Raw genomic sequence first — 20613 nt, 5'->3', positions numbered from 1 at the left:
CTCCCCCTTCCCTCCCACAGCCGCTGCTGTAGACAATCAGTACTGTGACCGACTTTCCTCTACAGGCCTGAAAGGAGGTCGCGCGCGCGTGCACACACTCACACCCACACTTCCGAAGCCTCACCGGGATCAAACCAAGGCACACTGCCCTTTGTCTCATTTCATGGGCCACTTTGCTTGTCCCTTTCTCGTAAGCCACCCAGATTTTGTTCCGCGCGAATAGGTTTCTGTCTCCCCAGGCTCTGGCCCTCCCACTCAGATTTAGAAGGGGTTTGACGAGTGACCTTCCCCCCTCCATGCCATCCTTGTCCATCACCCCCCCCCCATCCCCATCGCCCTGCTCTCCAGATAGGGTGCTAGCTCCTGCCCCTGAGCCAGCTCCTGTCGCTCGGTGGTTGCCTCCGGCCCCGCTCCTCCGCTCCTCCCTCCGGGATTCTGTCCCGGGCCGCAGCCGCCTGGGCCCCTGGGCCTCACTTCTCAACCCTAGTGGTCCCTCCGTCCCTTCGATAGCCCCTGCACGCTCCCCCCGCAGTGGCCCAAGCGTTGTGCTCGCCCCTTGATTGCCCAGCATACAGCAGGCTCGGCCGCCCGCCCGCCCGCCCGCGCGCCACTGTGCACTGGAGTTTGGTGGAATCTCTGCTGACGTCACGACACTCCGCACACGGAGTCGGAGCGGAGGGAAGAGAGAGGGATGAGAGCGAGGGAGGGGAGAGAGAGTGCGAGACCGAGAGAGAAAGCCGGAGAGCAGCAGACAGAAACTGCCCGCGCCCGCTAGCTTTAGCAGCTCCCCGCGTGGACCCTCTCGGAACTTGGCACCCTCAAGATCCACAAGGTTTCACCCAGACCCGCTCCACGGCGCTGGCTGTGCAGCCCGAGCCTCGGCCGCCTGGCAGTCACCCTGGGAAGCGGTGGGACGGGGAGACAGCCGTTCTCTCCGGTAGCCGGTAAGTGGAGGCCCTCTCTCCCACAGAGCTGTGAGATAATGCGAGTCTGGAAATTTGTTCCACTTTGGAGAACCTCCGCTGTGTGTGATTTGTGGCTCGCCGGGCTTGTGTCTCCCGAGGTAGCGCAGTTAGCAAACAGATCTTGCAGAGAGCTCTGCTCCTTTCGTCCTCAATCTCAGACACTAGAACAGTCCTACCGGGCGCTGAAGTCGACTGGAAGCCAGACATGGCTGGCATTTAAAACGAGGCATCTTCCCTGAATTTTCGATGCCAACAGGGTAGGGAGAAATCCTCTGACGGAGGATTAGCCGACTCGAGATAAAGGGCCAGCTACAAAGTTTCGGCTACTGGAATAGATTAGCCCCCGTCCCATCATTACCCATTGGAGAAAAAAAAGAGAGAGATTCCATCTTAACTGGCAGTTAGTGACCTCTCAGGCCCAAGCGAATTACCTGAGAGGCAGGCCTAGATGCCAAGCCGCACAATTACTTCGGATTATAAATCCTTTAAATTGATCACCAGTCAACTCCAATCTTGTACCGCTGGAGATGCATTTTAAACGGATGCGGAGAGGCCACTATTTAAAACATGCGATTCCAAACCAGGGAAATACGTGCCCTTTTATTCCAATTTAATCACCTTCCCTAAACAATTTAAAAATCAAACTATCCTAGGAAGCTGGGACATTTTTGTTTTTATTCTATTTTGTAGGACTACAGTATTTTTAAGGTAAATTAAAATGAGGGGAGAGACTTTTGCTGTTATGAATTACAATAATGTACATTCATACATTCTAAACTATTTAACAAGCAAGTAATTTTATTTTTAAAAGATCTCTGCACCCTTTTCAGACCATTAATTACAATGAAAGATGTTTTAATCACATGAAGTACCATTTAGAGGCAACTCCACCCTAAAACCAAGAATTTCACAGAAACAAAGATTGTTACCGAAATGAATTGAGGATTTGTTGGTTTGTTGTTGTTGTTTTTAATGTTGGTGATGGTTGGGGTTGAAAATGAGCATAGTCTTCCAATAATCAAAGTTTAGTTTAAAAACAAAGTAGCTACTTCACTTATAGAATGTTTTGCTTTGCCTCAGCAAAACTATGCCTAAGTTATTGCCCTGCTTTGTCCTATAAGCTGAGCGCTGTTGCCTTCCAATGCTCCAAGAAGCACGCATTCCACAGAGCTTTAAAGAAAGCGTGCTTGCTCGTGGAGAAACGAAGAGCTGTGTTAAAGTGGTATCTTAATTTCCTTAAATGATTACCCACTGCAAATTAATTTGCTGGCTAATCACACCAATTTAGCTCATTTAAAACATATGGCCTCGTGCTTTTTATTTTTCAGCTTTCCATGAATGGTTCTGCTGTGGGATAAGAAAGGAAATGAAAAGGGTGAAATGGGAAAGGGTTTTATTTCCCTGGGCTGATTAGAACCCAGTAGTTTCTTCTACAATTCTATCCTTGAACGGCTCTCCAGAAATCAATTTTTTTTTAAGCAAACTGCTCTGTGTCTTAGGGCTTGCCTGTCTGCCTGGCCAGGGTGGTACTGTGCATGCTAACTGCTGGGTAGTGCTTCATTAACACAGTATAGAATGGAAGCTGACCCAAACCCGATTGCTTGGCATATACATTCCAACCAGGGATGTGAACTTTTGGCATGAGAATAGCTTCAAATCAGGAAATGTCTCCTATCTAAAATGTTGAGATTAGCCATCGAAACCAGTGTTGTAATCTGGCAGTGAAATTTGTCTGTCACTCATTAGCTGCCTGGATAGGGCAAGTGTGAGTGTCATCAGATAAGACTTGAAGATCTCTCTTTTAAAAAAAAAAATCTTCATCAGTTAGTTAGACTGGACCCATTTATTCGGCCTGGTCGTTCTATGGAGCGTAAAATTAAAGTCTCAGGATTCGCATTGCTGCAAAATACATCTCAAAGTCACAAGGACACGTTAGCAAGGAGCTAAGGAACACGTCTTGGGCCGAAGCCCTACGGGGTCTTGAAGCTTCGCTTCTTATTGCTTTGATTGGCCTCAGCATCAAAGCGTGGGTGGCTGTGGGGGCACATGTGTAGTAACTGACTTTACAGGTCAGGTCTTTCTCTTCTATATATTTCAGTCCTTGAAATATAAATAAATAAATAAAACTATTTGCAGTAGCCATCTGCAATGCTGTGGGCTACCGGCTAATAATGCAGCCAGTTCAGACATATAAAAAAAAAAAAGATTATCGAAATGATGATGACATGCAAATTTCCCCCGAAATTATCATAAGTAAACATTTGAAGTCTGGACTAATAAAATCCCATCTGTGTTACTTCATATCGAGTTAGTAGAAAGCTGTGATAATGAATTTTGTAATATCTCCCGAACAGACATCTCAATCAGGGACTAATCCTGTGATTTTACTGCAGAATCGCTAAATCTGGAGCCGCCAAACTGCTACTTCTGGGCCCACGGGTCCACAAGGATCCGCAGAATCCCTACCCCTGGTCTCATTAGCTGGGGGGGGGGGGGGCTGCCTGTGACTCCCCCACTCCTGGATCCCCAGGCCACCACACCAGGCGGCCCCTCCTCCAGGCAGCACGACCTTGGCCTGGGTCCCCTGGAGCTTGGATTGCTCCAGAAGAGGCTGAGGAGCAGAGAAAATGCACCTCAGGCCAAAACTCGGCCCACCAGCCTGGCAATGCCCGCTCTCACCTCCAGCCCTGTGCTCTAAGAGAAAAAAGATCCTCTGATCGCAGGCGTAGCCTGGTTAGCTAAGTCAGGAGTCAAGATTCGAGGGGCCTGGGAAACCCTTCTTCCCTTTCTTGTCTGAAAAGCAACGGTTCCATCTAGCCCTCCGCCACCCACCTCTCCCGGTTTGCCTGTGGCAAAGAAAAGGGGCCGCGTCCAAAGCTTGGCTGTCTGAGCTGCGGTTGGAAATTTGAAAAGGATCTAGCCTGCCTGGGACGGGAAAGGCCGAAACTGGAGGAGCAGCCTCCCCAGTGCCGTTTGGGCTTGGCGGCCTCTCCAGAAACGCTTGCCCGGGTCTCCTGCCTCGCTCAGCCCATCGTCTAACTCAGCTCTACGATCTTAAATCATACTTTAGGGTAAATAAATGGCTGGATGAGTATCTCCAGGGAAAAGTGTGGCTAAATATGGAAACGCGGCTCCTGGCGGATGAGAGGCCCTAATTCAGCTCCCTCCTGGAGCACCCTTGGCCAAGAGTCCCTCCCTTTCAGAATTACAGAAAACCGAGGCAAAGTTGCTTTGTGCGACCGGGCATGCTGTTTCTGGCCTTCTGCAAATGTTTGCTGAGCTCAAATTGACTGACACCGTATTGAATGGTGATCTTTCCAAAGAGAAGCCCGTTCTCCCCACCCCCCAAATTGTGTATAAGCTTAAGGTTGCTCCCCGGCCTAGGCGCCCTTGAAAGCAGTCCCCGCAGCTTTTCCAGAAGCTCTGTGGGTTCGTTGGCCTCCTAACCTCTGGGCCTTTTCCCCTTTAACTGGGGACATAACCCTTCCAGGTAAACATCGCTGGGAGTCCTGGATTCGAAGCTGGGAAGATGCTCTCCGGCCGGTTGAGGCTGAGGCGTGCGTGCGGCAATCCTCCAGCAACTAGTAGCGCTTAACACCTAGAGCTGATCCTGACCTCCGAGCGAGTAGCTGCCTTTGAGCCTCCAGCTCCCGACCGGCCGCCGCTTCTCAAAGTCGTACCTCTCTTCTGTTTTACAGATAACGGGGAATGGAGACCAATTGTCGCAAACTAGTGTCGGCCTGTGTGCAATTAGGTAAGAGCTCACTTCTCCTGCCCGGGTCCCTAGAAGGGAGACAGCGTTCGTCTTGCGAGAGCGGAGAGAAGGCTCCGGCTCTGCAGCGAGACACACACACACACACACACACACACACACACAGACACACACACACCCGGGCAACTGGAACTTTCTCCAGGGGAAAAGTTCTTAGGCGAAAAGGAAATCAGACTAGTCCAGTCGTGGCCTTGCCCTTTCGGAGAGGTTTGTCCTCGGATTTACTAGCGAAGACTGCCCTGACACTCCTCCAAGCTGCCCGTCGGGTGGCCCAGGGACAGATCACTGCCCTCACTGGGTTGCCAAGGGGCCGGAGGGCTGAGCGTGCGGTCCGTCCTTCCTCTAACGGGGTCTTTGCTCTCTGTCCCTCTTTCTCCTCCCGTCCCGCCTCGCCCCCTAACCCTGGCCCGGGGCTCCTTTCCTCCGCCCTTTGGCATCCGCTGCCACCGCACGTGGGGCGGGCGCACTAACGGCCCAGGCGTGCAGCCGGCGGCCGCTGAATGTCTCTTCTCCAAAGACTCCGAAATCAAAAAGGTCGAGTTCACGGACTCTCCCGAGAGCCGGAAAGAGGCAGCCAGCAGCAAGCTGTTCCCGCGGCAGCACCCCGGCGCCAATGGTAAGGGGGAGGGAAGAGCAGGCCGCGCGCCGGGCTCCTGCCTCCGGGACTCTGGGCCGCCGGTGAAGCACAGGCAAGCGAAGCCGCCAAAGCCGGTGTCCCCTGCTGCAGAACTTAGACTATTGGCCTCTGGGTAGAACGCGAAGCAGCCGTCCCAGGGACTTTAATTCCTTTCCACAAATTATACTGCACTCCTGAGACCCAACACCTCTCCCTTTTCTCTCTCCCTGTGGTCTGATCCCCTGCGCACGCCCTAGCCTACTAAGGCCGCTGCATCTGATGTGCAAAGTGGTCCAACAGCGACCTCTGTCGCTCTCCTAGTCCCACTGCAACGCTGCACCACCAGGGCCCACCCGCTCCCTGAAACTCAAAACCAAGCCTCGCCCAGGCGGCCGGGCTGGGTGCAGCTTAATCGCGCCAGACGAACGCTGGAAAGTCGCGTTGAAGGCTCGCTTCGAAGGGTCTGGGTTTGGACAACAGCCCTAAAGCGCAGGAGACAAAACTATGCACTGCGCACGAGGGCCGCAGCGATTGTGTGCTCCTGTCAGCGAGCCCCTGCTGCTGGGTTAGCTGTTAGGCCTTGGGCATGGATAATGTGGTTCCGTGGTTGGTTGGTTTCACCCTAGACATGTTCATAGGCTTGTGCAAAAGGTGAAAAAGTCTCCCACGCACAGCGAAGGCTCTGGAGAAAAAAAAACGCACTCGTCCTTAAATAATGTATGTGTGCATATAAGACATGGAGAGGCCGTCGTTTAGAATACATGTAAAATTCTAATTTCAGTATTTTTTCTAGTCTCCGGGTTTTCTAAGCTTCGTATTAAGTAAGTGCCCGACCTTAGGAGGTTGTTGTGTTGACCTTTGATTGTGTGAGGAGATAAAACTCCCCACAGCCCTTGATCCCAACCCCCCACAAATGTTAAATGTGCCAGAGGGGGTAATTTGGAACTCCCGTCAAATAAACAAAAAGTATTACTAAGAAAAAAACAAAGACATTCTGCGTGCATCTGAGCAAAAAGCATTATTTGTCGAAACAAAAAGCTTGAAGCAAGGCGCAGTCTTGCTCCCCTCCCCGACTTCCCCAGTCTTCCTGCTGGGCCAGTTAAACGCTCACTTGTCCGGGATTAACCCCAAGGGGTTAAATGGGGGCAATGCAGAGATAATGTCGGCTGATTTCTGTCATTAAGATTGTGTTAAATTCTTCTTCTGTTTGATAATCGGTCGTAAAAATAAATTATTAGACCGAAGAATGTTTGGAATATGGTTAAAAATCAAGAGTAGCGATGACTCCCGGGGAGAATGCTTTGTGCAGGGCCGGCCTAGGCCCCGATCCGGCCTGGAAAGCTCGAACCCAACTTTGTAGTGGGGAGGGCGGGCCGCCGCCCATCGGAGGGCAAGCTACATCCTGTGGGTTGTGACCCTAGAGCTCGACCCCACCTCTAACCCTGATTTCGTTGACCCAAAGAATTGTTTCTGAGGCTAGGTGGTCTGCTTTGGAGCTAATAGACCGGAGGACCCATCAAGGAGTCTGCAGTGGGGATAATGTCCTTTAGGGAGGGAGCCTCTGGGAGCCTATGAAGGTCCGTCCCCGCTGTCAAGTGTCCTGGCATTCGCTTTTAATAGTAGGAGAGAGAAAGAAAAAAGAAAATGGGAGGGAGGGAGAGAGAGAGGGAGAGGGGGAGAGAGGGGGAGAATATGAATATGAGGGATTGTGGTGTTTACTAGAAGAACGGATTATTTTGCAGAGTGTATGAAAGGTTCTCCCCCTATGCTGCCAAAATGTCTATTTTTCTATCTTTGGACCCAAGGAAAAAAAGCTGTCCAAATGTGTTTAATAGCATTCATTTAAGAGGCATGTGATGGGAAGAGATTCTGAAAACCGTGGGTTTTAGCTGGTTTGTGTGTGTGTGTGTAAAATGATAGATCAAAAATAATAATAGCGTGCACCAGTAAGCAAAACCCTAATCACTGCAGGAAGATCGCCTGAGTTAAGTACCTTTTGGAGATTATGAAAAATAACTTATAGAATATACAAACTTGTGACTGGAATTTATTTTTTTGTGCGTTTAAAAAAATACATATGTTTAAATGTCGTGCAGTGACAAAGAGAAAGCCAGTATTCTCCGTGATGGCGCCCACCTCTTCTTCCTCAGATAGCTGAAGTGTCAGGCCCCATGTGCCACCACTAGGCTCAAAACTTGAAACTGGAGCAGCGTAGGGGCTGAGAGAGTTAATAGAGTCTCTAGGCCTGGTGCTTGGAGGGAAGCATTTTGGCCAGTCCTATAGAAAGGAGCAAAGTCCAGCTAAGGACTTCACGTGGCTACGTTTTTTAGGAACTGTCAAATGGTCTTGACCTTCAGAGAACAGAGTTTTTGGGAGTCACTGCTGTGGAGTAGAGCATGAAGCCCACAGCACTGCCCGGCTTGGCCTCAAAGCCTGTCCAGTTTGCCCTGGGACAAGGTGGCCAGTACTCCGCCCGCTTTCCCCTACCCGCGGCCATGCCATTAATTTTTAAATAGCTTTGACAGTACACTGGGCTGAAAGTATTCTCATTGCCTGAAGTCCTAGATTTTCCCCGCCTCAGAAGGAAACTCCAAAGTCACACACATACACACTGGGTCCCCAAACACCCCTTCTTCCATGGTGGCAGTTTAGTCACCTTCAGAGGATGCGAGTAAACTCTGGCCCTTCCTTGGGCCTAGTTTCCCTCTGGGGCTCCCATTTACTACATCAGCAAATGTGGACTCCTAATCTACCCACAAAAGCAAAACAAAACAAAACAAAACAAAAAACAAAAAACAAAACAAAACAAAAAAAAACCCCAATCTGGTTTCCCTTCTATATTATGAAGCCACTTAAGCAAAGGCCTTCTAACATTCAAATCTTCTATAGCAAAAGGCAAGATGGAGGTGTCTGGAAGAAGGTTTGGGGGAAAGTGAAGAGATCCTGGCTGTAACTAGGAGGCAAGGTGCAGGTGTAAGGTGCAGCTGAAGGAGATTTGGAGCTTGAAAAAGCAAAGCGACAGGAGAACTGGGTGGTGACAGTTATCTATTCCTGCCCCCCACACCCCCACACCTCACCCCATCCCACCCCACTGGACACCACCTCCGCCATTAAACCTGCAGTTTTCTGGCAGAAGCCTTCTCTCTGCCTGTGGTTTCCAAGCCCCCACCTTTACCCCACTGGGAAATTGTACCAGATGTCCAGGTAGTCAGTCCCTGACGGTCGGTGGTGAGCATTCTTTGCAGGTGGCGATTCTCCCCACCATTCCACTCTCACTCAAAATTTCTTTAGGCTGCTTAGGCTGCTACTCCAGGAAGACTGCTGTTAATATATGCAGCAGTTGTTAGAGCGACTCCCGGGAAAAGGAAATGTATAACGAAAGCTTATTCGTGAGCAGGAATATACTAATGGAACAATCTGATGTCTTCTTAATCCTATGTAAAAAGCTTTGTCGTCTTCCTAATATTGACTGAATGGGTAATTAATGGCTCTTCATCTAGGCGAATACCCTGTAATCCAAGATAGGCAAAAGACAACAGCCCAAGTTAGAAGACAAAAGACACCGCTGCAGCCACAGACCCCTCCCCAGGGACTCCCACTGGGAAAGTTTCTGCCCCTGGGAAAGAAAGCCGGGGTGAGGAACAAGGCCTTCACTAACCAGAGACCTTGACCGTGGGCTCGGCGCTCCAGAATGCAGATTTTCTCTGTCCAGCTCTTCTCTTCTTCTTAACTTCTTTAGGATGTCCTCATACAAAAGCCGTCCAAGGATCACCCACATACAAAAGGTCCCTTAAAAACCCCAACACTGGACCATGTTTCTTTTGGATCCGGACTCTCCCTTCTTTTACAAATCTGGCTTAGAATCCATCAGGATTTTAGCAGCTGAAGTAAAGGGAAGAAAATCCTGGAGCACACACACACACACACACACACTCGAGTGCACGCACATGCATGCACACACATAAGTGTGTCTGTGTGCTGAAGAACCATTAGAAGTGATGGAGTCAACGTCTTTGTGAGGGTCTGACATGGAGTGCCCAAGATTCTCCCAGCATGTTTTGAACAGGCTGACATTTTAATTTAAACCTTTAGAGTAATACATTACCAAGGTTACTACAATGAGGTAGGCTCCTTTTTTTTTTTTTTTTTTTTTTTTTGTCAGCTGACAGCTTTTAAAATATTATTTCGCTAGGGAAATAAAAGCTTCATCTCAGATTATAGGTGGGTATTTTTGGATTTATGTGATTTATGGTCACCATGGCAACTAATGCCGAATGTTAGCTACCAGCATGTCTGGGAAAGAAAGAATGGAGAGTGGGAGAAATAGGAAAAGGAGGTGAACATGAGCTAGAGAGAGGGGATTGATTTAATCCAATTATTTTTTAAGTGACTTCAGTTAGCCGCCGCACCTCCGTCTCTGCAAACCTGGATGTGTGTATTTATTTTCATTTTCATTCTCTTCCTTCCCCGGGCTGTCCTCAGCTGTCCTCTCCTCTCCTGAATCCTCTCTCTCTCTCTCTCTCTCTCTCTCTCTCTCCTTCCTTTCTTTTCCCCTCTTTTCTCCATATCGCTAAGTCACTTTTAACTATACCAATCTCACAGGTCAGTAAATTGATGCTTTCCAGAAACGGGCAAGCATCTAGTAAACCTGCCCCCTTTCCGGGGCAAATACGTGAGGGGCATTAGCTGCTCTCAGGTTAGGGGGTGTGGGCACCCCCTCCCTGCCAGATACTTCCCCCTTCTCACGGATCAGTGGGGGATACCTCCCACTGGCACCTTAACACCTAAGCTAGTCCTGACCCCAAACCCCATCAAGGTTGAGCTTTTTGACTGAGGCTGCTATGGAAGAAATACGGGTATGTTTTTATGGGGCTGCAGTGGGTTAGTGTTAGCTAATCTCTGGCCTTCTGAACTAGGAAAGAAGCTTTAACAAACCCAACCATTTTTTTTGTTTTGTTTAATTTTCGTTTACGGAAAAAGAAAAAAAAAATCATCTACAGTGAAGCTTTTTCTTTTGGAGGGAGGTCACTCTTGTGTGGAGAGGGAGGTCAAATCTGGTCTGTGTCCAGACAGTTGAAAGAGGGGATAAGAGGCCACTTCTCTGGGTACAGTGCCAGGTCTCCTCTTCCACACTACACACACACACACACACACACACACACACACACACACTACCATCACATGGCTGAATCCCGGCCAAGCCTCGAGTCCTTGAGCCACCTGGGGCTATGATGCACACACACGCCTTTCCGACCGGACAGCTCGGGGAGACCTCTAATTGAGCCGACTTCCAGGCCAGTTCTGAGTCTTTACAAAATTTGAAGATTGATTGATTGGGTCCCAGCCCATCCATACTACCACAATGGACTGTCCAGACCGACTGCTCACCGGGATGGCTGGAGGGAGTTTGCTCAAGTAACACTAAAGAGTGTGAAATTAAATAAGACTTTAAGACCGGTAATCGGTGGCAAACACCAGCAGAAGACACGCCTGACCTTGTGTCACATACTTCCCTCCTGGAGGGTCTTTTCTTTGAAGGGGTAAGCAAGAAAACCTAATTAAGGTGACCAGGGGTGTCTCCCAACACCAAGCCTCTCTTCCTTGGCCTCAAAGAAGGTATATAGCACAGCCCAGGCCTCCCCATTCCCTCTCTCTCTCTCTCTCTCTCTCTCTCTCTCTCTCTCTCTCTCTCTCTCTCTCCCCCCCCCACCCCGTCCTTCCTTTCTTTCTTTCTTTTCCTCTCTTCCTTCCTTTCTTAATCTTGAATAGAAAACTCTGATGATGGCTTAAGTCACTATCATTTCTAGAACCAATCAAGAAGAATCCACGTGGGCTCACAGTACTACTGAACTCCCCACAGGTGTGACTTGGCTTGCCACCCCTTCTTCACCTATGTCACCTATGATATCATTGTGGAGCTTGTCTCGGTCCCCATCACACACCTCCACACCTACTCTGGCATGAACCCTTTCAGTCCTTAAAAGGCAGGCATCCTATCAGGACTGCTTGACAAGTATAAGGCAAGTTAGGAGAAGGCCAGTTAACTGAAATATATATTTTTTTAAATATATTTGAATCATTTGTGTGTGTGTGCATGTGTGCTCAAGTGTATATATGCACACATTCGTGATGTGCAATTCTGTCTTCTTTAATCAGTGAGGATATCTTTATTCTTGACCTCTGGTTCCACACAATCCAAATTTCTATCTATTTAGACTTGGCTCTCTCTCTGTGCATCTGTGTCTTTCCAAAATCTTCCATACTTTGGTTCTATGGGGAACTACCACTTAACCCTGGGTTTTCCATCCATTTGGGGGGCTACTTGAAACTCTCCTCGTGTGGTGTGTAGTTTTCCATATGAACGGTCTGCTACAAGAGTGGATCTGCCAACGGCTTAAGCTGAGAATCTCTAGGTTGAATGAGAAATGACCTTGAAAATCTGTATGACTCTTTGCAACTTCGCAGTTTTGCAGAAAAGTACAGTATTTCTTAAAGCCCCTAGTCTCAAAAACAGACAAACAAATGCCATTAATAACTATTTTGCCACTACAGAATTCAAATCTTGGGGCAAAGAAACCTATGCCTGTCAATCTGGAGAACCTTTTATTCTTTGATGCAAAATAACATGAAATGAAGTACTGTGGGCTATAGTATTGTGATGTTCACAATTATACTGAGGTTTAAAAGAAGAAACTAGAGTGTGATTAGTAAACACATTGGATAGAAAGATCTGGATTCATATTGACTTAGTTATAGGTCATTGGCTGGCAAGTGCAAGGAAGAAAATATTTACTTTGCACATATACTTTATGAACTTGAGGGAATTAAAGGAAATTCAATAAGAAAATGGCTAGAAACATTTAAAACCCTTATTTAAAAGACTTAAGCAAATTAGAGTCTTATCAGATTAAAAACCACTACAAATGTAAGAACATTGTCTTCAGCGAAACGCTGTGGGGTCTGAGGAGGAGTTTCTCCTGCCCGCCAAATCTCAGGGATAAAATGCGTCATTTAAGCACCAGATAATGAGTAGAATGTAAATTAATTTAACCTTCTTTACCAACAGGCTCCTGGTGTAATGTGTATAATTTAGTGATAAGGTTGCAAGACCTAATATAGCTGGATGTATGAGTCTCAGTTAATTCAGGCCTGACACAAGGGCTTGTGTTCTGCTGAGCAGGTGCATGTGTGTTTATATGTGTAGAATGGGGTGAGGCAGAATAAAGGTTAAGACTAAGAATGCTGACCTAAAGCTTATAAAAAAAAATGTCTAAATTCGTAAAGTGGCATGGCAGTGGTGTGAAAAGACTGGAAATAATTCTCATTTGGTCCTTTGAATGGTCTTGGGTGTCTTTAAGATGAGGGGGAGGAATTGTTGATAGTGTTGGGGGTAAGGGTAAAAGAGAGAGACAGATGTTATAACTATATCTGTAGCTAGCCTCATTTGCTTAGTGCCCGGTAAAGTTCCCCAGTCTTGTGAGTAAGAGCTAGGAAGGAGTTTGCTGAAGATTCCTTATACTGGGGCTGCAAATCATTGACTATAACGTCAAACAAGTTACATTCAAGGAAGATAACACTAAGTCCACCGTGAAACAATCGCAAATGCAGAAACCTGGGGAGGGGAGTAGATTGCTTTGTGTTCTTCAGCCAACCTAGGCTGGGGGACAAAAGAGGTGTGTGTGTGTGTGTGTGTGTGTGTGTGTGTGTGTGTGTGTGTGTGTGTGGTGTTGCCAGATCTCAAACCCAGAACATCCTGGGTGCTAGGGAAGTACTCCAACACTAAGCAGAATCCTCCCCTCCAGTCCCACAAAGAACTCAAAGAAAATATTTTGAATGTGTTTGGATTTATATCTTGGGAACTTAAATTTCCTTTGGAGTGATGCTGCATGGGGCTTATGGCTCCGTGGGTGATCTGTTTTGTTTTATACAAATGAAGAAGATTTTGCTTTTCCTACTTGGGCAGTCCTCTAGGCACCCCCCCCCACCCCCAGTGCAAATCTTCCGTTTCTGCCTACTTGTGCAGCGTTGAGCTCCCTAGGAAAAGAAAATGACTGTTTAAAATCATCCTTGAAATTGGTCATTTGGCAACGTTCTTAATTGTATAGAAATTCATTAAGGCATATTTTCTATATAATTAGCTCAAGGTTGTTGATTCTACCGGCTAAAGCCTGGATTTGAATCTGATTGGTAATAAAGTAAACAAGAGAGTCGAATTTAAAGCGTAGCTCTCTCTCTGGCTAGGACGAGCTTAATACAGTGTACAAGGAATTTGAAAGACCTAGGATGTGTCTTAATCAACGTTAAGTAGAATGGATAAGCTCTCGGCATTTTGAAAACGCTGGGTTAGGGTTTCTACTCTATTGTGAGTTTTCTGTCTGGGGACTAATAAGCATTATAGAGGACGTGATTTGAGGCGACTTTTTTTATTCATGTATAAATCCAGAGTGAACCACTAAGCAGTTGTTCGACTAAAGTCAAGGTAATTTTCTTTTGACGGGTCCATTTTCTTCTCAATTTCTAATTTATTAGCCTGCCTTTTCAAGACTCTGTCTTCTTTGCAATTAAAGTAAAGCTTCCTCAGATTAGGGCGACATTCACCTGACAGGCGAATGGGAGGGGGGCAGAATTAAGATGAGAAAGGTGATTTGCTGATGTTTTTAACTTTAGCTTTAGGTAGCACATCGCCTTTCTGTCCTGACCTCGGGTGTGTGTGGGGGGGGGGGGAGCTGGGGGCTCTGGTCTAGAAATGGATGTAGTGAGACACAAAAGAGAGGGGGATGCTTGCTAACTGAACCTATATCTTTCGATCTTCGACTTTATTTCTTCTTTACCCTAACCCTCTGACTCCAAGTCTCCTCTCCCCCACCTTACAATCCTAACCAAAAGCCTAATAGCCTTTGGCTGGGCAGGAGCAGAATTCCCAGGAGCTCCTGTGTAGACCTGGTGGGCGCTGCAAGGAATTAGTTGGGCCTCGCACTGCTGATAGGTGCAGACAGAACCATCCCTCTGCCGCGGCTCGGGGCTTGGTGATTGGTGTGGAGCCACGTCACTCCGACTCGAAGAAGGGTCTGGGAGGAGGCGGAGGCGGGGAGAGCTGGGGAGGGCCGCCGCAGAGTGACGTCTTGCCACCAGGAAGCCCGCCTCTGGTTTTAAGATGTTAGGCCAACAGGGAAGCGCGGAGCCGCAGACCTCGCCGGTCTCTCGCTGGGGTGTCTGGAGCTGAGCTGCGGCGGGGCCTGGCTCCAGCTCGACGGCCCGAGGGGGTGTGCGTGCGAGCCGCGGAGGGTGTGCTCGGAGGCCCGCGCCGCGGCCGTGGCGGCTGCAGCCGCCGCGGGGGGATCTAATATCAGCTACCTGTCCCTGTCACTCTTGACACTTCGCTGTCAGGGCTGCAGCGCGGGGGGCGGGCAGAGAGCTCCCGTTGCTGTCCTTATTGGAGGGGTATCTAGGGGAGGGAGGGAGGCACGAAAAGGGTCTTTGCCCATTCTTGTTTCGCTTTGGATCGTGGAAGTCGGCTCCCTAAAGAGGCTCGCAGCGGTTCCCTCCTGCCCACGTCCCCAAGTCTCCGTGGGCCCCCTGACTTTCGGCTGCCGAACTCTTTTTGGCTGGAGTCTGCAGCTAGAGGAGACAGGGGCAGCTTGACTGGAGGACTCGGCAGTTTGCGTCCCCTGGCTCTCCAAGTCTCGGCTAACACAGGGACACTTGGCGCCTAGAGCGCTACCCACAACCGGCGGCCACCGGGGCTCGACTGGCGGTAGCCCTGGACTCGTAGGGCGCCGCACTCCCTCGTCCATGAACTGCATGAAAGGCCCGCTGCCCTTGGAGCACCGAGCAGCCGCGGCTAAGCTGTCGGCCGCCTCCTCACCCTTCTGTCACCATCCCCAGGCGTTAGCCATGGCTTCGGTCCTAGCTCCTGGTCAGCCCCGCTCCCTGGACTCGTCCAAACATAGACTGGAGGTGCACACAATCTCCGATACTTCCAGCCCCGAAGTCGCAGGTAAGGCGCCGCGCTGCCCCACGGACGCTTGAGCGCAGCCCCCTTGGCGCCTCCCGGCCAGCTCGACCCCCGAGGAAGTCGCCCCCTCCTAGGGAAGGCGTGGTCGGAGTGGTCGTTCTGGCGGTTCAAGGCAGAACTTCCGGGAGCCTGGATTCTGGCGACCCCTGTCCCTTCCATTCAGTCCCCTAGCGACTTGGTTCCTTGTGGCGCTAGAAATCCCTCCCACGCCGCCGAGTCTACCTTGGTCTTCCTTCAGTTTCTTGGGTCACAGTTGCCTCCGCATTTCTATTCAAGGGCGTTCAGAGGCCACCCCAACTCTGTCCCCCTTCTCTTGATAGCTTTTACCTCCCAGGGGTGCCTCGCGCCTTTAAAAAGTATTTCTAAAATTACTTAGAAAGGCCCCTGGCAACGAAGCGAATCTCCCCACCCTGTAAGAGGCTGGCGGACTTGTGAGAGGCTGGCGGACCTGAATCCTAACACTCACTCTCCTAGCCTTCCAAAACCTCGTGGAAATCTGAGGTTTGGGGTGGGTTGGGGGGTGTCTGTAAAACACGCGCGTGTTCGTTTCTTAAAAGGATGCGTTTCTTCTCAACGGTGTATACTTTTGAGCAAAGGCTATAAAAAATGAATCTACCGCCTCGGTGAGATAAACGTGTAAATAAAACGTGCGGCGCTGGGGGAGGGGAGGAAATGGGGCGCACACACCCACACTTTCACCGCTCACCCCCCAGACACAGCGCTCCCTGTGGAACAGAGGCTCTGCGCACAGCCCTGTCCCCGCCCGGAGCCCGACTCTTCGCCGCCTCTGCCACCGAGTCTGGTCGCGTTTTGCAGTTGGGGGGATCTGACCAAAACTAAGTGTTTCCTTCTGCTTTGCTTTTTCAGAGAAAGATAAGGGCCAGCAGGGAAAGAATGAGGACGTGGGCGCAGAGGACCCGTCCAAGAAGAAGCGGCAACGCCGGCAGAGGACTCATTTCACGAGCCAGCAGCTTCAAGAGCTGGAAGCCACTTTCCAGAGGAACCGCTACCCAGACATGTCCACTCGCGAAGAAATCGCCGTGTGGACCAACCTTACGGAAGCCCGAGTCCGGGTAGGAGCCAGCACCTAGTCTGGGAAAACTAGGGGGGGCCGAGGCCTTGCCAAGCTCCAGAGCCTGCAAATCAGAGGAGGCGGTAGGAGTAGTGGGTGGGAGGCAGTGTCACCCCTTAAGGACGCGGGTGGGACGCTGCTTTAGAAAAAAGAAAGGGCCGAAGGCCTCCAGGCGGCAAGTGTGCCCGAGATTGCTGCCCCCGGTTCCCAGGCAGAGCTGCCGCCGGGCGCAGGCGCCGGCAACCTCACCCGCTCTCTGCCGGCCCATCCGGCGCCCTCCCAAGCTGAGCTACGCGGGCATTCCTCAGCAAAGGGCATTGTGTTCCCGGCTTGCCGTCGCCAGACAAGCGCCAATAAAATCCCTCCCCGCCAGGAGCTGTGAACAGGCTCCAACCTGTGCGCCTAGAACAAGAAAACCCTCCAGAAACACGCAAGGGTTGGCCTCACTGGAGAACCTTCGCGCCCAGCCCGGCCCAGCCTTTTTTTTTTCCTTTGACTAGCAAGAGTTGCTCGCAGGTCTTTGCCGGGGCGGGTTTTTTCAGCCATTCCAACTTCTCTCAAAATCTACCACCTAGTTCTGTAATCCCTGGAAGTAACGACTATTCTGCTAGCGTTTTTAGGGGGAAAAAAAGGAGAAGAAAGACGTTTCAATTTGGTTTATTTATCTTCTCGAGAAAGTTCAGCTCAATGAAGGCTGTACTCATACCCCTTGCTTAATTATAGTCATAGATTTATAAAGAGAGCTTACCTTTACTTTGTAGCAAATCTGCCCCTTTATGGACTGGTCAAAAAAAAGAGCTTAAATAAATTACCCAGTAGCAGTATCCTGGTTTAATGCCGGTCGGTTGGAATGTCCAAGATTGTTAAGATTCTGAAAGAGGAAAACAGAACTCAGCAGACTTCAGAGCCCGCTGTTTTAGAAAACAGGTTCTGTGTAGAAGAAAGCAAGCCCAAAAAAGTGGGGGAGGGAGGACAAAAAGAAGAATAAAGACAATATATGTCAGACAACAACGAAAAGTAAAACTAAAGCGTGTTCCCAAAGCAAAGAGAAGGAAGGCACAGTGTTGCTCTGAGGCCGGCCAGGCAATGCGGGTTGATAAAGGAGCCAGGACTCCGCGGGGAGTGGTTTTAGTTTAACTGCCGGGAGTCAGCGCTCGTGCAGGGGCCGCGTGGTTTTGAGCATGGTCAGTCTTTCATTAGCTTTCTGTAGCATCAGGGAACGATGGGCCTTGCACGTACTCTTCTCGCCTGGGCAAAGTTTAGAAGGCCTGGAGTAGAAATGACAAGTAATTAAAATAAAGACACAGTTTGTCTTTCACTGAAATCCCTGGGGAGAGCCCTCCCACCCCACCCGCTTTCCCTCGGCCCTGTTCCTCAGCAGCGGGTGCGCGCTCCAGAGGCCTGCTTCCAAACACTTACTTTTTCAGCCAAGTGCGTGAGGCTTGCTTTTTATAGCAATCGAGTGTAAAGAGGAAGGGGGAGGGAAAAAAGGAAATCAAGAATGAAAGGAAAAAGAGAAAAAAAAGCGGATTAGACGGCTGGGCGCGACGGAGATGTGTAATGTGAAACATCACCGTTGTCAGCCCTGGGCTGTTGAGCCAGGCCTCTCTCCAATACACAAAAGCTGCTCTCTGGGGCGACCGGCGGGCCGAGTGTGGATTGGGAGAGGGGTTGTGGCGGGGCCACCGGACGCGGGAGGGGGGGGGTCGGCCAGCCTCCCGCAAATCCACAAGACAGCACTGGACCGGTACTAAGCAGAATCCAGAAGCTGGCTAGGCTTGGGTAAGAGGAAGGTGCTACAGATCAAAACGAAGGGGGGGTGGAGGGCTCTGCTCACTGGTTCAGAAATCCCAGTTTACCTTGCTTAGCTCCCGGAATTTAACGAGCAGACGACGAGGTGGTCTTTTGCTTTTTATTTGGTTGTTTTTTCTAGGGCATCCGGGTCTTAGCGATTTCGGGGACGGACTGGAGGGAAGGGAGGGTCTGTGTGGGAGGAGAGTGGGTCCCTCCCAAGCCCCTGGTCCTCATTACTGGCTTTGGAATAGAAGCAAGTTTGCAAGGTTCGGGAAGGGTCCCATGTATTTTACACTGGTCTTGGACACCCGCCCCCCCCCCAAAGAGGGCCTAGAGGATCAAGCGGCCCCTAGACCGCCAGGCATTCGATTGATTGGACTTCTGTGTCTCAGCTCACAGGCCTGAGGCCCGGGTTGGAGCTGGCGAGGCCTCTAGAGCTTTATTAAGGCCTGGGACAAGCACCAGTGCCGGTTAGCTCTGGTTAGCTCTTCTCAGTGGTTTCCACACCTCGTGTTGTAGACTGCACAGACCCGGGAAAGCAAGAATGTGTGCGTGCTTAAAAGGTCCAGCGTAACCCAGGCTGGCTTCTGATACTTTGTTTTGAAACGCATTTTATGAGTTTTAAACTAATTGTCTCTGTGTCCTCCGTCTCATCTCTGTCTGCACCACCCCAGGTTTGGTTCAAGAATCGCCGGGCCAAATGGAGAAAGCGGGAACGCAACCAACAGGCCGAGCTTTGTAAGAATGGCTTCGGGCCACAGTTCAATGGGCTGATGCAGCCCTACGACGACATGTACCCCGGTTACTCGTACAACAACTGGGCTGCCAAGGGCCTCACGTCAGCGTCTCTGTCCACCAAGAGCTTCCCCTTCTTCAACTCTATGAACGTCAATCCCCTGTCCTCCCAGAGCATGTTTTCCCCGCCCAACTCCATCTCATCCATGAGTATGTCGTCCAGCATGGTGCCCTCCGCGGTGACCGGCGTCCCGGGCTCCAGCCTCAATAGCCTGAATAACTTGAACAACCTGAGCAACCCATCGCTGAATTCCGCGGTGCCCACGCCCGCCTGTCCTTACGCGCCGCCGACTCCTCCGTACGTTTATAGGGACACTTGTAACTCGAGCCTGGCCAGCCTGAGACTGAAAGCGAAGCAGCACTCCAGCTTCGGCTACGCCAGCGTGCAGAACCCGGCCTCCAACCTGAGTGCTTGCCAGTATGCAGTCGACCGGCCGGTGTGAACCGCGCCCAGGGCGCGGGGATCCGAGGACTGTCGGAGTGGGCAACTCTGTCCCAGAAAGACTGAGAATTGTGCTAGAAGGTCGTGCGCACTACGGGAAGGAAGAGGGGGGGAAAGAGATCAGAGGAAAAGAAACCACTGAATTCAAAGAGAGCGCGCCTTTGATTTCAAAGGAATGCCCCCAAGTGTGTGAGGTCTTTTGCTAAAAGTATTCCCAATAGTTGGAGGACGCGTACACCAACAAATGTTTGACTGGATATGACATTTTAACATTACTATAAGCTTGTTATTTTTTAAGTTTAGCATTGTTAACATTAAAATGACTGAAAGGATGTATATATATCGAAATGTCAAATTAATTTTATAAAAGCAGTTGTTAGTACTATCACGACAGTGTTTTTAAAGGCTAGGCTTTAAAATAAAGCATGTTATACAGAATCAGTTAGGATTTTTCGCTTGCGAGCAAAGGAATGTATATACTAAATGCCACACTGTATGTTTCTAACATATTATTATTATAAAAATGTGTGAATATAAGTTTTAGAGTAGTTTCTCTGGTGGATGCCTTGTTTCTGAGACTGCTATGTACAACCTATCCTGTGTATAACATTTCGTACGATATTATTGTTTTACTTTTCAGCAAATATGAAAAATGTGTTTTATTTCTTGGGAGTAAAATATACTGCATACAAATTGGTCTGGATTCTTTCTCCCTTTTCTCTGTCACATGACCAGGGTGTCTTTCTCAGTCACTAACTACCTCCAAAACAAACCAGTTTCCTCTGCCTGCCTAGTCAAACATACAAGGCACTATTTAAATTCATAGAAATAGATTCTAGCCATTCATCAGGAACTAAAAAAGAAAACGGGAGGGGGACGGGGGTGGGGGCGTGGTGGTGGGGAAGCTGCAAGCTGGTCTATAAGCCTAGATTCTTCTTTGGCCTAAATCCATCAGATGCCATTGTTGCTAGCAAATAATACGAGAGAAAGAAGAAAGGTGGAAGAAATTTTGAAGTATGCCAACCAGCTTGGAATGATTCGGAAGCTTGCTCAATCAGAGGGAAAACCACACCACCAGTAAACTGTTCTGGAGGAAAGGTGAGAGTGTGTACTCATGCACAGTTTGTATACATAAACTCCTT

The 20613-nt window shown here is 49.5% G+C and overlaps 1 protein-coding gene across 3 annotated transcripts; it reads left to right on the top strand.

Moving 5' to 3' along the window:
• Positions 1-4673: 4673 nt before the first annotated feature.
• Pitx2 (paired like homeodomain 2) lies at positions 4674-19540 on the top strand. 3 transcript variants are annotated; one of them, XM_052178504.1, is made up of 4 exons: positions 4674-4719; positions 5255-5353; positions 16236-16441; positions 18909-19540. In XM_052178504.1, exons 1-4 carry the CDS (start codon positions 4674-4676, stop codon positions 19470-19472), a joined length of 915 nt encoding a protein of 304 aa, XP_052034464.1. In that variant the 3' UTR covers positions 19473-19540. The 3 variants fall into 3 exon arrangements, with proteins under 3 accessions (XP_052034464.1, XP_052034463.1, XP_052034462.1); XM_052178503.1 differs by having other exon boundaries at positions 5216-5353; XM_052178502.1 differs by lacking the exons at positions 4674-4719; positions 5255-5353 and adding an exon at positions 15146-15350.
• Positions 19541-20613: the final 1073 nt, after the last annotated feature.

This window comes from Apodemus sylvaticus, chromosome 4, assembly GCF_947179515.1.
Source record: "Apodemus sylvaticus chromosome 4, mApoSyl1.1, whole genome shotgun sequence".
NCBI classification, from domain to species: Eukaryota; Metazoa; Chordata; class Mammalia; order Rodentia; family Muridae; genus Apodemus; species Apodemus sylvaticus.
The sequence above is the reverse complement of the archived record's forward strand: the minus strand, read 5'-3'. Positions and strand labels throughout refer to the sequence as shown.

Bases quoted from the DNA above. Each gene is read 5' to 3' on its own strand.
- Pitx2 (XM_052178502.1), top strand. From the start codon at position 15,146: ATGAACTGCATGAAAGGCCCGCTGCCCTTGGAGCACCGAGCAGCCGCG. The intron at 15,351-16,235 runs GTAAGGCGCCGC...TTGCTTTTTCAG, and splicing joins TTCCAGCCCCGAAGTCGCAG to AGAAAGATAAGGGCCAGCAG. The intron at 16,442-18,908 runs GTAGGAGCCAGC...GCACCACCCCAG, and splicing joins TTACGGAAGCCCGAGTCCGG to GTTTGGTTCAAGAATCGCCG.